Source organism: Vigna umbellata, chromosome 8 (assembly GCF_029865625.1).
Source record: "Vigna umbellata cultivar VRB3 chromosome 8, Vumbellata_1.0, whole genome shotgun sequence".
In the NCBI taxonomy this organism is placed as follows: domain Eukaryota; kingdom Viridiplantae; phylum Streptophyta; class Magnoliopsida; order Fabales; family Fabaceae; genus Vigna; species Vigna umbellata.
Window position 1 is genome coordinate 18,007,526 of NC_142172.1, and position 19,595 is coordinate 18,027,120.

Sequence of the window (19,595 nt, forward strand, 5' to 3'; positions counted from 1 at the left end):
TAGGTTAGAAATAAATTTTAAATCTAATTCAATCTTATAAAATCGATCGGTTTTGTAAGATAAAGTTTACATCCACTCATGAAATCGTTTTATAACGTTGGATGTCCAACCGTTAAGACCTTGGTGACGCACCCCTTTTCTTACCATCCTCCATTAAGACAATTTTGGGTTGTGTCCTTATGCGACAACCAACTTGCTAGGGCTCCACCATCAATTTAGTGGAACCATTGGGATCCATTAACCCTTTTTAAAACCTAGCTCTCTTTGCATGAGGGATCATCCATCACAAACATGCCCTACAAACACACTAACATTTCTACTTTCCATGTCTCAAATCAGACCCACACTCATTAAAGAACCAACGAATTTTCCCGTGATTTTCTTTTTTGATTCTTCTTTCTTTTAGGCTAAGCCAAACCTTGTACTGTTCATATATTGACAAATCTCAGATAAAGAGAAGAAGGACGTGACTTTATTAGTTATGTGATTATTATCTAATCTTCAAATCTATTTCTTCACATAATTACCACATTTTTCTCATCCCTTCCTTTTTCTGCATGACCGAATATTTATCGTCAATAAATAAATACAGTAATGTAAATGAATAACGCTGAAAAGAGGGCCCACTTATGAAAAAAATGGGTCTGATCTGGCTCAAGCCCAAATACCTTTTCGCTGCCTCTCACGTCGATTTGTATGTCGTCTATGTCACGTCTCTTAATTTTCATTCCCTCTCTATCAATGACATAATATAAAAACAATAGTTTTTCTCACTCGAAGTTAAGAAGTAATAAAAGACAGTTAGAACAATTTAAATAATATAATATATATATATATATATATATATATATATATATATATATATATTTTATAATAAAAATTCATTATTAAACAAAGTAGTTTAACTCATTTAATAATTCTACAAAGTTATACATAACAAGAAACATATAGTTGAAACTTATTTAAAAATATAAAAACTGTGAATCTTAAACTTATATTTAATGAATGTCTATCTCATTTAATTTTATAATTTTGAATAAATTTCAACAAATAATACAATACATTTGAATAAAATTTACGTTTTCTATCACCTCATATTTGAGTGTAAAATCAGATTCCTTCAATTAAGAGAAATCCATTTATTTCAATTGATTGAGCATGATAAATTTTCTTATAGGCATTCAATTCTTACAGATGAAAAAACTAACCACATCTAAATCAATCATCAACAAAAGAATTAAAGCCAAAAAAAAGGAGGTAATATTATAAAATGAAAAGTTGGTGACATGTAACTGAAGGTTTTTGCATCAAACTAGACATATCTGCCTTTAATATTATCAAAATGGACAGATTCAACCGAAATTACGAAAATGGGAAAGTCATGGGGTCCAAACGACTTCAATTGAAGAAGTCGTGCCCCCTCTGCACGACTTCACACTGTTCATTTGACCAGTGTTGAAGTCGTGCACCCCAAAAACGACTTCGGGGTGCTGTAATCGATTACCAAACACTGTAATCGATTACCACGTCTTTTTTTCGTTAAAAATAATGAAAGTATTGAAGTTGTATCGGGGGGTCACGACTTTAATACGAGAAGTCGTGCACCCCCCACACACTTTTATCTTTTTTTAATTTTTAATTTCTTTATTAATTAAAATGATTTATAATTAATAAATAATATTTTTAAATATATTTAAAATAATATAAATTATATCTAATTAATATTTAAAAATTATATTTCATTATAATTTAATTTTATGAATTTTAATTATTATATTATACCTTTTTTTCTTGAATTATAATTAATTAATAATTTTTTTATTATAAACTATTTAAAATAATAAAAAATTGGGTTAAATATGTTTTTAGTCCCTAAACTATTGGTCGTTTCTGGTTTTCGTCCCTCTTTCAAAGTAAGGTACAATTTGGTCCTCATTCTTTTCGAAACGTTCGTTTTAGTCATCGGAATTTTGGTTTTAGTCCTCATTTGTTGCTAAATGAGGACCAAATTTTTAAACAGTGTTTAGTTTTCGAGGACTAAAACGAACGTTTCAAAAAGAATGAGGACCAAATTGTACCTTACTTTGAAAGAGGGACGAAAACCAGAAACGACCAATAGTTTAGGGACTAAAAACATATTTAACCCTAAAAAATTTTAAAAGTTCAAAACGTTTGGGGTTCACGACTTCTTTACTTAAAGTCGTGCACCCCTTTCACACTTTTATTTTTTTACTTTTTTATTATTTAAAAAGATTTATAAGTTTTATATAATATATTTAAATGTATATAAAACATTTTAAATTATACATAATCAATAATTAAAGTTTTTTAATACTATTAAATAAATATATTTTATGGTTTTATTTATTTTTGTAGTTAAATTAATTTTTTATAAAATATATTTCAATTAAATAATTTCTAACCATAATTATTGTGATTACATAAATAAAAATTATAAACTTATTATATTTCATCATAAATTATTTTTTATTATAATTAATTACAAAAATAGTTAATTAATTAAATAGTTAATATTTAGTATTTTTATTAATTAAATAGTTTATAGTGAAAAAAAATTATTAATTAATTATAATTTGTTAAAAGATATTCTACAATCATAAAAATTCAAAAAAATAAATTATAATAAAATATAATTATTTTTAAATTTTAATTAAATAATTAAAATAATTATAGTTATAAATTATTTAATTAAAATTATTTTATAAAAAATTTAATTTAATTACAAAAATGATTAAAATTATAAAATTTATTTATTTAATAATATTAAAAAATATAATTATTAATTAGATATAATTTTAATTATATTAAATACATTTAAAAATATTATTTACAAATTATAAATGATTTTAATTAATAAAAAAATTAAAAAATATAAAAAGTAAGAATGGGAGGAGGGTGCACGACTTCAATAAGAGAAGTCGTTAACCCCCACACAACTTTAATTTTTTTTTAATTTTTATGAAAAATGACTTTGTAATCGATTACAAGTCTCTGGTAATCGATTACCATGTTCTAAAGTCGTTTTTGGGTTGCACGACTTCAACACTGAACAAATGAACAGTGTGAAGTCGTGTTGGGGAGACACGACTTCTTCATTTGAAGTCGTTTTGGCCCCCCATGACTTCACTTTGGATCAAAATTTGTCCATTTTGGTAATATTGAAGGCATATTTGCCTATTTTGGTGCAAAAACCGAAAATGAATCTTTGAATTTATTTAATCCATAATTGAAACTTAAAAATAAAGATTGATTCAACTTGATCTAATTTTTGAACTTTTCCAAACTTTCCCTTTAACTTTTTGTATTTTCACTTATTTTACTATTATAATGCCTGTAAAAAAAATTTCTCAGATCCTTCTTGATTGGTCATTTGCTTTAAAAAAATTTAATTACGTGCGTACTTTTAGTATAAAGTGAAAAAAAAAAAACTAAAGATTTATATGTCGGTAGATCTGAATTTTGTACATTTGTTGTTCACTATCGTAACATACATAAAAGGTGTAACAAAAAACACACATAAAAAGTAAAAGGTGACATACTGAAGCAAAGAATGTAAGATCTAAAGAATGTAGATGTATTCAAAAGTTTGGCCTAACTACTGTTTATGATAAAGAGAACAAAAGAAAAAACAAAAATTATGCCCTAAGGAAACTCAAATCACAATTTGTTCTCTAAAAAGGTATATGCCAAAAAGGAGGAAACTTCTGCACATGCATCACTACAAACAATAATTACCATTTACTATAAAAAAATAAAGTATGTGTTTTAAGATTCTTTTTACTAATATCTTTTTGGACAAAATATAAATTATTTTCATATAGTTTTTAATATCACGACATATATAATTATTAATAGTTCACATAGTTTAAAATAAAAATTACATATATATTCCTTTTTAAATTTCTAAAACATCTTTTAAAGATATTGGACATAATTAATGTATATATATCTTTTTGATTATGATATAGATATATTGTGATTACAAGTTGAGAAAAAGGAAGAATTGAAAACCACTAGATAAAGAAAGAAATGATCGATGGTTGTCTCCTAGTGGGCAGATAATTGAAATAGAAAAATAAGGCATATTTTTGAGGGTGAAGCTTTTGGAGTATTATTTCGTTGGCACTAAGCAAACTTAGCACCTTTGGTTTGATTTGATGAAGTTAATTATTAATAGATGTAAGTGAAGAAAAAGAGAAGAAAGCTTAGTAAGCATCGAAATTATGGAAAAAGGTGGAAGTATGAAAATAAGCAAAGTAAGGAATGGTTGAAGAAGAGGCAGAGATGAAGAAAAAGAGAAAGCTTTGTTGTAAAAGGGGGAAGCACTTTCCACATTTATTCCTTCACTTTTATTTTTAATTTTGTATATAACAACCAGCTGCCAACTTTATCTTCCTGCTTTTCAGGAAAAATGGATTCCATTTCATCCCACCCTTCTATTTATTATATAACAATAACAAAAGTATATCCACCAAACATAAACATCACTTCAATTCATATATATGTATAGTCATTTCAAACAACTAATATTAATCCATTAATTGCTTTCATAACCCATTCAAATCCAGAAGAATATAATAACACCTTTTATGTTTACAGAATCAATTTTAACTTTCTTTTTTCATATTTCAACGTATTACTTCTCAAAAAACATTACATTAGCTTTTAAATAGACTAATATACTTTATGAAAGAAAAATAAAATCTAATACTGAAAATAACAATGAACTAAAAGAAAATCTAATAAAGATAGACTAAAGAAAATTAATATTAAATTTTTTAAAACAAAAATTTCTAAAAAGTGAGTGTTAAAGTATATAAAATTTAAATTATGGAAGGATTTTTTTTGAAAGAAATCGTGATTTTATTTAATTTATTCATAATGGTCTATATATATATATATATATATATATATATATATTATATATATATATAATATGTAATTTTATCAAAGATTTTGTGTAGTCTCGCATGTTTTTTTTATATTTTAATAAAATCTTGATGTCTAGCACGGATTAATTTAGTGAAGAAAACAGTCAATTTTTTTTATACTATATTATCAATTTAGGGTTTAGGGTAGATCATAAATGATATTATGGCTATAGTTATAATTTTTCTTTAATGTTGAAATGCACCTAAAATTTACCTTAAATTTCAAAGGGGACACCTTTTCAAAGAAAATATTTTTCTAGTTCAGAATGAGTAGAAGTGGCGACAAATAATAGTTAATTCAGAAGCTTAGGAAAAACAACAGGGAAATTTTTTAGCGTAAGATGATGTAGATTAAGGATGAAAAGAAACTAAAGTAACTCATTAAAGTAACAACATTAGCTTTTGTCTGTTAAGATTTCTTTAATCAAGTGAAAGCATATTAACATTAACATCTTAGATCTATTTCAAGTTATTCATATGAAGAATGGTCTTCCACTAATTTATTTTTCTATGTTTGTGTAAACAATGAAATAAGAGAGAATAGTCAACTTCTATTCTTTCCCTCTTTCTTCCAAAATTTCTTTTTGTTTTCTTTTACTCCAACATAGTTATTATACATTTATTTCTCTCCCTAGTTGTCGTGATTTATAAACGTTAAATACCAAGTATGTGTTTAGTTTTATAAGCCATATTAACCTGATCATATCGGTATATTTTTATTAAAAACTATTAATCCTTAATTTTTTTAATATATGTTAATGTATGAAAGAAGGATTAAGGTGAGAAACCTAGTTATATATAAACCCTTTTGCTAATTTTTCAAATTGTTGCAAAATTCATATCCGTACATGGAGAAATAATTACACATGTCGTGTTGTTGAAGAGAACTAATGATGTATTGTCATTTAATCACACAAGTGTTCGTCAAAAAAGTTGAAAAAAAGAAGTGGAAAGAAATTAAAGAAAAATGAACCATAGAAAAAAAAAGTGAAGAAACGAAGGAAGTAAAAATTATATAGGACATATAATACGTTAGATTTTGTGAGGTTATGAGAGAAAACCTTAACTTTTGTCGACCAGATAACTACATTAATTCTTAAAGAGGCTATCTTTTAAAAAGCCATATAAGCGACAAATTCTATACTTATGCTTAAGGGTTTTAATTAAAGTAGAGAAGATAATGATCTTTTAGTGATTCTAAAGTAGCAACATCTTTAAGGTTTTAAAGAAGAGATGCTTATCTATCTTTTTCTTAATACTGTTTTCTAAATAATACTTATTATATTATATCATAAATTTATATATAATTGAACCCATATACCGCAACCTTTTCTTGCTTTCCAAAGATGAGAATGTTGGGTTACGAAAATCAAAGAAAGGAAAGTTATTCTTTTACAAAATGCTTCACACAAAGCATAAAAAGTAGTGCTCTTTTGATATATCTAAGTGAAGATTTTACTTTTTCCTTCCCAAATAAAAAAGTTGCTTCTACTTTGCACAATCCTTACGCTATGGATCATGCTTTAGTCAATATATCAAACCCTAATATTTCATTCAATTATGCATAGTAAGATGCATTATCAAATTTAGTTATTAATATTATTCTTATTTAATTAAACTTAGACATAAATGGTGATACATAGTTTACACATCATACTGTGAATGTTTCAAAATCAAGATTTTTCAACAATAAAAGATAAAGTCACTTATTAGACTTAGATGTATACATCATAACTTTGAAAATTAGTGACTTGTTGCTTTAGGATTAAAATCTAGATAAATAACTCTTCTAAACCCTAACAATAATTAAATCAAAATTTCATTAATTTAAAAACAAATTCAAGCAATTCACAATCTAATAATAAATCGATTGTGAAACTGTTGCAAAGAATTGATCCTTGTAGGTTCAAGTTCCTAAGAAGATTCCATGAACATGTGATTTGAAGATTAAAAATACAAAGATTGAAAATAGAAAGAACATAACAATCCCAAATGTAAAATAATAAAAGAGAGAGCACAACTTTGTAAATTAGAAAAAGAAATTATTGTTTTCAAATATTATATGTGTTTAATCATAGTCTTATATTAGTTAAATTAAAAAGCGGTAAATAGATGGATCTTATTTATGAGCTAATTATATTATGGGACCTCTAACTTATTTATGATTTGAAAGGAATTCCATGATCATTTGGTAAATAACTGTTTATGGATAATACTTAAGTTTTAATATTTAAGATTACTTTGTTCGTGTTTTTATATCTATTTTTGTCTTTATTTCAGTCTTTATATTACTAAAATACTTATAATTTATTAGGTAATCTAAAATACTACTTTTAAATATTTTTATTTATTATTTATTTTTTCACATGAAAATATTTTATTCTCTCAATTTGTGTTTAATTGCATCAATCCTTCATTTATCATGTAAAATAAATAAAAATTATCTTCTTTATTCTTTTTCATCTTTAACTTTTATTTTGTTTGAATAACTTTTTGTTTTGCTTAAATAGTTTTCATTATCAATCAATGATTTCTAAAATCTCCAAAGTATTTTCTACCTTGTTATACATTTAATTATGCATTTTTTTTTCCTTTATGTGATTTCGTGGTATATCAAATCATTTCTAGAATATGTTTGATGACTTTTACTTTTTAATATTTTTATTTGTTGTTTTTTTCTATCATGTAGAATATTTTTTTAATGAGTTTTTATATAATTAGTTAATTTTCTAACTCATTTTCGTAATTGTAATTTTACCACTATAGTTACATAAAGATATTCAATTTATTATAATATAATAATTTAATGTTGTGGTCTTGGAGTTTAAAATATAATGATATATTTTTAAACTCAAATTATTATTAGTTTAAATAATGAATTATAATCTTTATTAACGTATAAAAAGAGTTTTCATTATAAATTGAAAAAAAAGAAGTAAAGAGAAATATTTTTAAACTTTGTTTTCTTTTTGCAATTTTTAAAAAAATAATTTTTAACTTTATCAAATTTGTTTTATTATTGTTTTCAAAATTAATGGTTGTTATGAAGTGCAATTACCTAATATTTTATATAATTCTTTTATTTTTATTTAGTTATCGGATACTCTAATTTAAAATTTATATAATTATTATGTTTTTTTAAATATTTGACATTGAATACGTTCTTATGATATTAAATATTCCATAATATTATGTATTTTTTAGTTTTTTTATAAAAAATAATTAATTAATATTGAAATAATAAGAAAATAAATATAAATATGGATATAAGTATATTTGTTGTCCAATAAGAATGTGAATGAGATAAAAATTTTATGCATATAAGTATGAAGATGGGATGAGAATGAGAATGGAATTTTATTTTGATATAAAAATGAAAACCTATTCATACATTCTGTTCTCATGCCTAGAAAGCAGGGAATGACATTTAGAACAAATATATACTTTCTTAAGGGAAATGTTATTAGAAACCTTTTTACATGATTAATATTTTTATATATTTTTTTAATAATTATGATTCAAAACAAAACGTCCTTTAGTCTTCATACTTTCATTTTTTAGAATTTGTGTGGACTCAATAACAACAAATAACATTAATATGAGATATTGATTCATTTCATTGTGACGGTTCTCAGCTAACAAAGTAGCCATTTTTCTCCTATGGTAAAAAAAGAGAAGAGAAGAGGAGATAATACAGTGCGAAGGTGACAAATGAGTATATAACAGTGAGAAAAACTTTAGGCAAAGATAGGTGAGAATAAAGATTTTTTTTTTTTAAACTTACGTATCTAAGTCACATTTTAAACTTATTACCGAAAGGGTTAAGTTGTATACAGCGTTGACGACTTTATTATGAAGAATGAATTGCATAGACTTCGATTAGATTAATCTTCTTTAATCATCACTTAAAACATAAGTAAAGTTATGCAAGAGAATGACTATTTCACCTTTAATTCAATGACAATTTCACAATAAATAAATTTTGAACTGAAGTTATGTCTAAAGTTGACAAATTTAGTGTTAAACCAATTTAACCTAAAGTCGTGCACCATATTAGTAACTTCAACATACATCCACAGGTAATTGAAGTCATGCACCACATTGCCGACTTCAGTTTAGACCATTTTTAATTTCTTTTTTTGTTGATTCTATAAGTTAACTTGGCATAGGTGGTGCATTTTTTGTGGTAATATTAGGTTTTTTTAATTTTGGTGTATGTTTTTAGATAATTTTAAGTTTTTCAGAGAAAAGTTGAATTGAAAACTAAGATATTTATTAATATAATTGAAATTACAAGGAAAATTCATCAGGATTGTTTATATGAACAATTGTTCTATTGTGTCTTTCATCATTTTGATAGTAAGAGCACTTTTTAGGTTTGTTAGGAGTTTGCTCATGTATCTCATTACGGATATGGCTAAAAATAGTCTTCTTTATTGATGACGTCTCATAATAGGATCAACAATGAAACGTGGTCCAGTGTAAGTAGACCGATAATCTTTATTTTGAATTGGATATAGTCGAGTCTCATAAGCCTTGAAAATATTGTAAAGGTTGTATACAGAGACAACAAATGTTAATATCTATAGATGACAAAAAATAATCCACAAACACATAAGGACAAAACAACTGAAGAGTTTGGAATTCACCACAATTACAACACTATTTCTTTAATTTAACATTGTATACATTGTATGACGTAAGGGTGGTATCCTAGTTTCATATTGACAATCTCTTGAATATTAAATTTTGAATTTTGACGATCAAATATTTGCACGCACATGACAATAAAATATTAAAAAAAATTATTTTATTTTAAAAATTAATTATTAACACGTGAAAACATGGATAAATGTAAATCGGTTGTCATGTTTGACCAAATTTAACTTCTTTAATTTGAAAGACTATATTCACCACTTTTTAAAGTTAAGAATCAAACATAATCAAATTTCATGTAGAATCAATTCTACTTTATTATTAAAGAAATACAAACATATTTAATCCAAAATTAAAATTTCTCTTCTTATAATTCAAATTTGTGATTATCAATGCTTACAAAATTAATTAGTATGATATATTATCACACATTATGAAGCTAAACGTCTGATGTCTATATTATTAGTCTATTTTAAAAAAAAGTTATAATAATGAAAAGTGTAAACTCCTTTCAAAAACTGAAAAACGTAAATTCAATATTTCCTTATTGTAAATACACAATTATTCAATCACAAATAATGTATCTTCTAAATTCATTTTATTTTTATAATAATTATTGTGACACCATACACTAAAATTTTTGATCCTAACATTTTTGTTCATAAGTAAATAGGGTTCTTTTTTAAAAGCGTAGACTATTACTGTTTTCAAATGTCAATTTTGTTTTCCTTTTTCTCTTTTTCCAAACTAATTTTGTTTTAAAAATAAAAGAGAGAGAGACAGAAAAGAAGTGACCAATAGCAATTGATTCAGCTAAGCTGAAACCAATAAAGCAGAATTTTTCTGCACGTGTGGGCGAGTGTTCACATCTCTATATCCAAACTTAATCTAATGATTTATTTATTGACTTCAATTTTCTGAACACAAGTTTATTATATTTATTATGGAAGACTTTTGACTGCATCATGATTGATATTATTTTGGAATAGGACCACTAAAACTACACTACATAAAGCTCTTTATTTTTCCTTCTTTGCATACATAACACATATATAGAAATATTTCATAACTACGTACCAAGATTTAAGAGAGAGAAAAATGAAACAAAAAAAATGAATTTCTGTTTTAAATTTTTATTTAATCTATTCAATTCAATCTGTTTATTAATAAAAAAACAACTAATTTAATCTCTTAACTTTAAAATTACTTTCATCTAATTGCACAATAAGAAATTCATCGAATCGAAACTCGTTTAAAGATAAAAAAGTATTTAGTTATTATATAAACTGATTTTAAAATCATTTTAAAACTTAATTTGTTAGTTTTCAAATAATTCTCTATTGTCATTGAATAAGTTTCTGAGTTAGTAAATCAATTTCCAAATTTAAACACCAAAGTTTTGGTTACTTTTACTTTATATTTCAATTTAACTTTTAGTCGCTATTAATTTAATTTTTATAAACAATTTTCTGGTAAATGTAAAAACATTAATGAAATTGCACTCACATAGTTTTTTTACACATTATGGCCACTACCATTCGGCCAAATAAACGTAAGAAAGAACATTGGTGCTATTTTAAAAGTTAAAAAATACATCAAAAGTTATATTTCTTTTTGGAGTAAAATACTGAAATTCTCAAGATTATTTTTTTCAAATTTTTACTTATACTTTTTTTTTATTATAATCATTACAACAAAAATTTCAAGTGTATGAAAAAATGGAGTGCATGTATATGAAAAGAGGGAGGGTATGCAGGTGAAAGTTCAAATATCAATTTAAGTCACACATTTAATAAAAGTAAAAATAATGAGTAATATACAAAGAAAAATATTTATAATTTGAGAAAGATGTCACTCTTTTGAAAATGAAAAGAAATTTATGTGTAATTTGAGAAAATCTCAATGAATATTATCTCTTTTTATTGTGTTATGATTCTCATTTGATTAAAAAGAAAAATTCATCAATGAAATTGCGATAATCAAACGAAAACAGATACTGAAATCGTAATTCAACCAAAAATAAAAATGAAGTAGAACACATAAGCTATCTTTTGTGTGTCTATGTATGTTAGAAGAATGTAACAAGCAATTAGGTTAAATTGTTGAGGGTTGATGTCGTGTTTATTGCGTAGGTAGGGTTGTCGATTTTAGGTTAGGGGCATAGATTTTGAAGGGTTGAAGGTTGCGTTTGCATAGAAAGGAGAGAAGGCACATATACTGAAAAATGCTCACTTCCATCTATCTAGGTGTTAACGAAAAAGAGTAACATAAAGAAATGGGAAGAATATTTTGAAACGTAGATATCTCCCTTTCACTCCTCCTCAATCAACTGCTCCACTTTTACTTGTTTTGTGCAATGACCCATGACGTATCATTAGTGTGTGAATCAGCCAATTATAATTTCAGAGCGTGTCATCTTGAAAGAAAGAAGTTAAATAAAACATGCTAAGGAAACATTACAACAAAGAAAAAAGGGAGAAATGATCTAACAATCATACAAGAAAGTGAGTGATATAATGGATAACTAGTTGATGAGCAATCAATGAAAAAGAAACAGTGCAAACCCACTCAAATATATAACCATGGACTTGTCTCTTTTGATACCAAACTAGAACGCACATACACACATGACCATTCACAACACATTTTGACAACTCCAAAATACATAACGTCATCTTTGTAGATCCCTAACACCATTCTCTCATATTCAATTTCTCTTTTTCTAACTCACAAATACAGACAGCAACATTCTTGTAAAACAGACATGTTATATAATTGAATTTGTGTCTGCATGATTACAAAAATAAGATTGTCTGTCAACTATTTTTGCAGGAATTGAATTTTGTATGATTTGTTTGCTTAAAATTAAAACTTCAATTCCTCAAAACTTTATTTATATATTTAGGGTAGTGGCAAGTGCACGCTCCACAAGATGATTATGTGGTTAGAATTACTATAAGGATCAAAATGAATCTGATAAGAGGTAATACAAATCTAGAAACTGTTTGTGAGTTACTTTTATGGTTTTGGTTTGGTGAATATGAATTACTGTAGAGAGCTAGCTAGCTGAGGCTTCCAGTCAAAAAGTCTCTTCTATCTATCTTTGTTGGCCTAAAAAGACTTACAAAGGGCACCAAAATTATTTGAACCCAAAGCACTCTGCAATGCTAGCAAGAAAAGGAGTGTCTGAACGAAAGAGGGGAATATATACACTTGCTTACAACACAGCAAATCATTTATGATTTCTGAATACTCTCTCTCTCTCTCTCCCCCACCAATAACGGTTTAACTTTTTGATTTTTTAAACACAAAGATAATGGTTATTGTAATGTGTATGAAAAAGGTCATCCGAACAGTTGATGAGTAAACTAATGTGTTTGGAGAAACACCATGAGATTTGAGGCAAAGTGAAAGGTACATGACTATATCTTTTCTCTTCTTTCACCATCAAACGCCTCTCTTAATTGATCTCTCCTTCAAACACATTTTATTAGAGCTCCAATTTTAATATACCCTCCATCTTTTGCTTAAAGTAAAGCGCTCTATCATAAAGCAATATTAAAAGTAAAATATGGCATTATCTACTCAAAAGGGACGCTCATTTTATGCTTTTGAGCTTCAAATGAGCATCTTCGACCTCTACGTGGCCATGTGGCTGAAAGCAATATCCAAGGGAAGAGAGGGAAAACGAAACTCAACAAGGAAAGAAAGAGAGAGAATGGGAAAAAAAAGATTAGTTAATAGTATCTGCCACAAATTTACCTCACCCACAAGAAAAGCACACTCCTTCCTCCATAAATTCCATACCCTCTTTCTCTTTCTCTTCTTCCTTCTCGCTTTCTCGTTTTCTCATCCCTCTCTCTTTGTCTTTTAGACCAACCCACCCTCCACAAAAAAGATTAGTTAATAGTATTGGGCAGAATGGGCAGCTTTAAAGGCTACAACGGGGTGGAAAAAGTTGCTCTAATTTTGACATGACAGCCTTGTTAATGTAAAGGTGATGGAATTACGTACCATACACTCCCTCTTTTTCCCCAAAAGTTTCTCACTATTTTATGCTTAATATCTCATATGCATCAAACCAGTTATATTATCATCACGTTACCTAGCTCTACAAATCATATCCCTCCAAACCCTGCTCCCAAAACAACACCTTACTTCCCCACCCTACCCTACAAATTAACACCACCACCCTCTTACCCAAGATGCCAACACCAACAACCTCATCAACCTCAATATCAACGTTTTCAGACACTGTATTCTAGTCACAACGTCAATCTTTTCTCACTGCTCCAAACCATTGTCTGCAACAACATCCAAGATTGCGACGAAACTGCAACCACCACTGCAATTTTTCACCTTGCTTTCAGTGCTGTTACATCATCCTCGGAGATGAGAACAGGAAGCTGTGCTGTGCAACAGGGTCTAACACCGGAAGCTGCAGGCATAGTGAAGCAAGCGGTGACACTGGCGAAGCGTCGTGGGCACGCCCAAGTGACGCCACTCCACGTTGCCAACACCATGCTCTCGATCACCAACGGGATTCTAAGAACCGCGTGTCTCCAATCCCACTCTCACCCTCTTCAGTGCAAGGCCTTGGAGCTTTGCTTCAACGTTGCGCTCAATCGGTTACCGGCTTCAACCTCTTCCAGTCCCATGTTGCAAGGCTCTCACCACCACCACTCTCACGCCTGCCCCTCTATCTCGAACGCTTTGGTTGCCGCGTTCAAACGCGCTCAGGCACACCAACGACGTGGATCCATTGAGAATCAACAACAGCCTCTTCTGGCAGTGAAAATAGAACTGGAGCAACTAATTATTTCGATCTTGGATGACCCTAGCGTTAGCCGAGTGATGAGGGAGGCTGGGTTCTCTAGCACTCAAGTGAAAAGCAACGTTGAACAGGCAGTTTCTTTGGAAATATGCTCTCAGAACAATGGTAGTGGCAATAACAGTAATAGTAATAGTAATACTAAGGCAAAGGAAAACAGCAGCAGTGGAGAGAAAGGGTTGGTGTTGGATCCCATTAGGGGTGAGGATGTTGCTAGTGTTATCGACAATTTGGGGAGTCAGAGAAAAAGAAGTGTTGTGATAGTAGGAGAGTGTGTTACAAGTCTGGAGAGTGTAGTTAGAGGAGTGATGGAAAAGGTTGATAAAGGGGATGCTGGTGAGTGTCTTAGGGGTGTCAAGTTTATCCCTCTTTCTCTTTCTTCTTTTGGGAATGTTTCGAGAGTGGAAGTTGAGCAAAAGGTTGAAGAACTTAGGAGTCTTGTGAATGGAAGCGAACACGGCAAAGGGTATGTTTTGTATTTGGGAGATCTCAAATGGGTGTTTGATTATAGAGCTTGTGGATCACAAGGGAGAGCGTGTTATTGTCCAGTGGATCACATGGTGATGGAGATTGGGAAGCTTGTGAGTGGGTTTGAAGAGAATAATGGTGGAAGGTTTCGCTTGATGGGTGTAGCCACTTTTCAAGCCTACATGAGATGCAAAAATGGCCAACCATCGTTGGAGAATCTTTGGGATCTTCATCCCATTACTATCCCTGCGGGAAGCTTGCGTTTGAGTCTCATCACTGACAGGTAAATCAGTTTTGGTAAAGTTCCATATAATTACAAGGCCTTTGATTATACGTTACAGATATTATATATATGTATGTACATATAATATATACATTTTCTCGTAAGTTAATAGTTGAGATTTTCATGTTTCAGATAGGATGAAACATGTTTTTAATTGTTGGTTGGCTTTGATTCAGTTGTTCAATCTTCTCTATCCCATTTCTCAAACTGTTTTTTCTTTTTCTTTGGATGAATAGTTGATTAGCTCAAAACAGGCATCGGAAAAGGGAAAAATGGAATTAGCTTTTGCTTTTTAAAGATTAAAACTGGAAAAGAAAAGTGGGAGTGGAAGAAATGCACAGTGAACAAAATTGGGAAAACTTTTTTTTTTTTTTCTGTATGAATTTTTCCTTCTTTCTCACTTCTTTTCTCAAGTGGCTACTGTGTATAAGAAGAAAAAACCAATGGCAAAAAACTTTGGTTAAAAGTGTATGCACTGAAACGAGTAAGACGTCAGTCGTTACAGTGTGACTTCCCTTTATTTGATTAGAACCAACTAAGGAAATAGGTTTTTCTTCTTTTTGTTTATTTTTATTTGTTTTCCTTGGATTAACATTGATAATAAGGATCTCTTTTAGACCCTCTTTTCCATTTTTTGGTGTCTGCATAACTTTGAAAGTGGAATATGACCCAAAATAAATGAAGGCAGTAACTGATAATGTTATATCTTTTTCCACAGTGGTGTAGAAAATGAGGCCATAAACAAGAAAGCTGACAACAGAAGTAGCTGGCTCTTACTCGAAGGAGTGGAGGATGATCACAAACAACAACCTTGCTTCGCGGAACCTTCCACCAAGAATGAGACCGAAATTCGAAGCTTGCAAAGCAGTACTTGTAATAGTGACTCCTCAACTTCAACCCTCCCTGCATGGCTCCAACAGTACAAAAATGAGAATAAAGGAATCACCTACAATGATCAGGTCTTCATTTTCCCAATCAAACACACCTTCAAAGGAACATCTATATATATATATATATATATATATATATATATATATATAGGATTCCACACCTATTACTATATTATATTAAGATATCATTTGCATTAAAATTAGAGAAATTCTTAGGTATCCTAAAATATTTAAGGATTTTGATACTATTATTACCAAGAATTTCTCTCTCCTTCTTTTTTTCTCTTTTCATCCTCTCCTGACTCATTCAGCTTCTCACTCATACAATAACTGTCCCAAAACGCTCAAACTTTTCCAACCACTATTCCAACTCTCTTAACACTTTCTGGTTTATTTTTTTTTTCAGTTGTCCAATAGAAAACCACATGTTTCATTAAACACACTCATCATGTTTTACTTTTGTATTTGTATGCAGTGTGTAATATTAGTTACAGTATAATCGTATAAGATGAAAATTAACTTTTTTTCCGTATATTCCAACAGAACTGTGTCCCAGTGGGAGAGCTTTGCAAAAAGTGGAACTCTATGTGCAGTTCAATCCAAAAGCAACCTTATCCTTCAGACAAAACACTCACACTATCCTCGGTATCACCCTCTTCCTCAACCTCAGGTTTCTCATACGAACAACAACATTCTAATTTGCACCAAACCCATCATGAGTGGCAAGTGGGTTCACCCAAAGACTCATTGAACAACCACCATTTCTGGATCTCAAACAATGGATGCAACAACCCCAATGAACCAACTTTGCGAGTGTACATTCCAGAGAGCAAGGACACCACAAAGCAACCGTTCTCATCTCCCAACCCTAACTCCGCTTCTTCCAGTGACGTCATGGAAGTGGAGGACGTGAGCAGGTTCAAAGAGTTAAACTCAGAGAACTTGAAAACACTGTGCAATGCTTTGGAGAAGAAGGTGTCGTGGCAGAAGGATATAATACCGGAAATTGCGAGCACCATTTTGCAGTGTCGTTCTGGCATGGTGAGAAGAAAAGGAAAAGTTAAAGAAGTTAAAGAAGTGAAAGAAGAAACGTGGTTGGTCTTCCAAGGTGTTGATGTGGAAGGTAAAGAGAAAATAACAAGAGAGTTGGCTCGGCTTGTTTTTGGGTCCCACGACCACGTCGTTTCCATAGCATTGAGCAGTTTTGCGTCGACAAGAGCAGATTCAACAGAGGATTATAGCAGGAACAAGAGATCAAGAGAAGAAACAAGTTGCAGTTACATAGAGAGGTTCGCAGAAGCAATGATGAACAACCCTCATAGAGTGTTTCTTGTTGAAGATATAGAGCAAGCGGATTATTCTTCTCAACTTGGTTTCAAAAGGGCTATGGAGAGAGGGAGAGTTACGGATTCAAACGGTGAAGAGATTGCACTTTGTGACGCAATCATCATTCTGAGCTGTGAAAGTTTCAGTTCAAGATCAAGAACTTGTTCTCCTTCGGTCAAACAAAAATCGATGTCTGAGGAAGAAAAGAACGGTGACATTGGCACTTTGGAAGAGACGAGCCCTTGTGTTTCTTTGGATTTGAATATTTCCATTGATGACGAGAACGAGGTTGAGGATCGATCGGTGGATGAAATTGGGCTTCTTGAATCCGTAGACAGAAAGATTGTATTCAACTTTCAGGAATTCTGAGAAGAAGAATTTCAAAAATAGCTAATCTTTTTTCTTTCTCTTTTGTAGTTTAGGCTTCTTTTAATTCTCTTTATTCATCATGTCTTTGTGTTCTTAGGCATTTCCTAGGGCTAGGGATCAAAACAAATTGCATGCCTTTAATATTATTATGTAACTAGATATGTACATTATTACCAAGCATATCCAACTATCTTTCTTACATTATTTTGAGAAGATAGAGAAAGTAAATACCTTTTGCATTGACCGTATAAAATTCATGTAAAAGGGTCACTTTTTACATTAGTCCATTTCATAACTATTGTTAAATGTTAATGTAAGAAAAACATTTTTATTTTAGTTAATTTTCATCTTAGAAAAACAAAGTACAACAATAAGATCAACAAGTTCAAAATAACACATAAGTAATAAAATTAAAAGCTCAAAATAATAAAAAAATAAAGTTAAAGCGATGTGTTATAATGCGAAGGAAAATGTTTAACAGAGAGGTAATATTTTAAGCTTTAGAGACATTTTATAGTATAATGTCTAGAATAGTGTCGCAAGCCATTTTGTTAATTTTTTTTTTACTCCGTCAATTTGTCTTATATTAAAATAATTTTTTCATATTAATGGTGATATATTGAAGATTTTATATTAATCGGAAATATAATTAAATTAATTTATAATATATAAGAGATTGACTAGAAATATATCCAAATTAATTTATAATATGTAAGTAAATACAATTTTCATATAAATGAGACAAATTTATAAGATTGAGTTATGTTTAAAATTTATTACTTAATGTTAAGTTTTGCCTAAAGTATACCACTTTAATATAAATTAATAGACTAAATTGGAATTAGGGAAAAGTATAACAAGAAAAACACAATATCAAGAAAATGATAACCTAAAAGTCTTATTGATAGCACAAACTGGCTCTAGAATAGTGTTGGTAGACAATTTTTTTCCATGATTATAATAGATGTTTAGTAAAAGGAACTAGCACGCAAGATTTATATTGGTTCATTCAAACTCATGCACTAATTAAGAGGTTTTACTAATCAAACATAAGTTATAATGAGTATGTAAATTTCTTTGTGTTACAACGAGTACATAAGTCTCTCTAGGTTACCATTTCTCAATATTCTCCTAAGATTAAGAACTTACAAGAAAATAGAGAAAAAAGGCACTCTCACAAAGAACATAGTTTAAACTCACTTGAGAAAGTTTTAAAATATGAAGAATTACACATGTTTTCACTCAACCCAAAAGACCATAATGTATAAAAGATAAAATATATATTGTTAGTCGTATTTACACTTTTCAATTCATTCTCATTTTGTAACTCGAAAAAATTGATCATTGCTTGGTACGCCTTAATATGTAATATCTCCAGGTAGAGATCTTGATTTTTATCTTTTATCTTGATGATATAGAGAACACTTATTTTATAAATATTTGATGATATTTTTTCAATGTTTATGAATAACTCGACTAAAGGAAACTTTTTAAATAAAATGTGCAAATATAACAATTTAAGTTTAATCAAGTATAGGTGTATATGAAACACAGGAAAATATTAGAAAGGGGAGGGGGTTTTAATAGTGTTTTAAAAGCTTTTCGCAAATAGTATTTAATATTATTTTGCAGAGGTTAAACTGTCTACAACAGTAGTTAAATACTTTAGTTTAACGAAAACGTTGAATAGAAAACTTGTTTGAACATAAAGGACGAAAAACACTCTATGATTTATAATGGTTTACTCAAACTGAACTACGTCTAGTTCTCCCTTAAAAACCTTTAAAGGTTCCACTAGAAATGAGTTTTGTCACTCCTAG

At 29.1% G+C, this 19,595-nt stretch overlaps 1 protein-coding gene across 1 annotated transcript; it reads left to right on the forward strand.

The window, feature by feature from the left end:
* The first annotated feature begins 13,455 nt into the window (after positions 1–13,455).
* On the forward strand, positions 13,456–18,062 carry LOC148194188 (protein SMAX1-LIKE 3-like). The gene is made up of 3 exons (XM_088095640.1): positions 13,456–15,190; positions 15,909–16,149; positions 16,624–18,062. Exons 1-3 carry the CDS (start codon positions 13,680–13,682, stop codon positions 17,773–17,775), a joined length of 2,904 nt encoding a protein of 967 aa, XP_087951766.1. The 5' UTR covers positions 13,456–13,679; the 3' UTR covers positions 17,776–18,062.
* Positions 18,063–19,595: the final 1,533 nt, after the last annotated feature.

Coding starts and splice junctions, on each gene's coding strand:
- LOC148194188 (XM_088095640.1), top strand. CDS start 13,680: ATGCATCAAACCAGTTATATTATCATCACGTTACCTAGCTCTACAAAT. Junction 15,191..15,908: donor TTGAGTCTCATCACTGACAG/GTAAATCAGTTT, acceptor CTTTTTCCACAG/TGGTGTAGAAAATGAGGCCA. Junction 16,150..16,623: donor GAATCACCTACAATGATCAG/GTCTTCATTTTC, acceptor ATATTCCAACAG/AACTGTGTCCCAGTGGGAGA.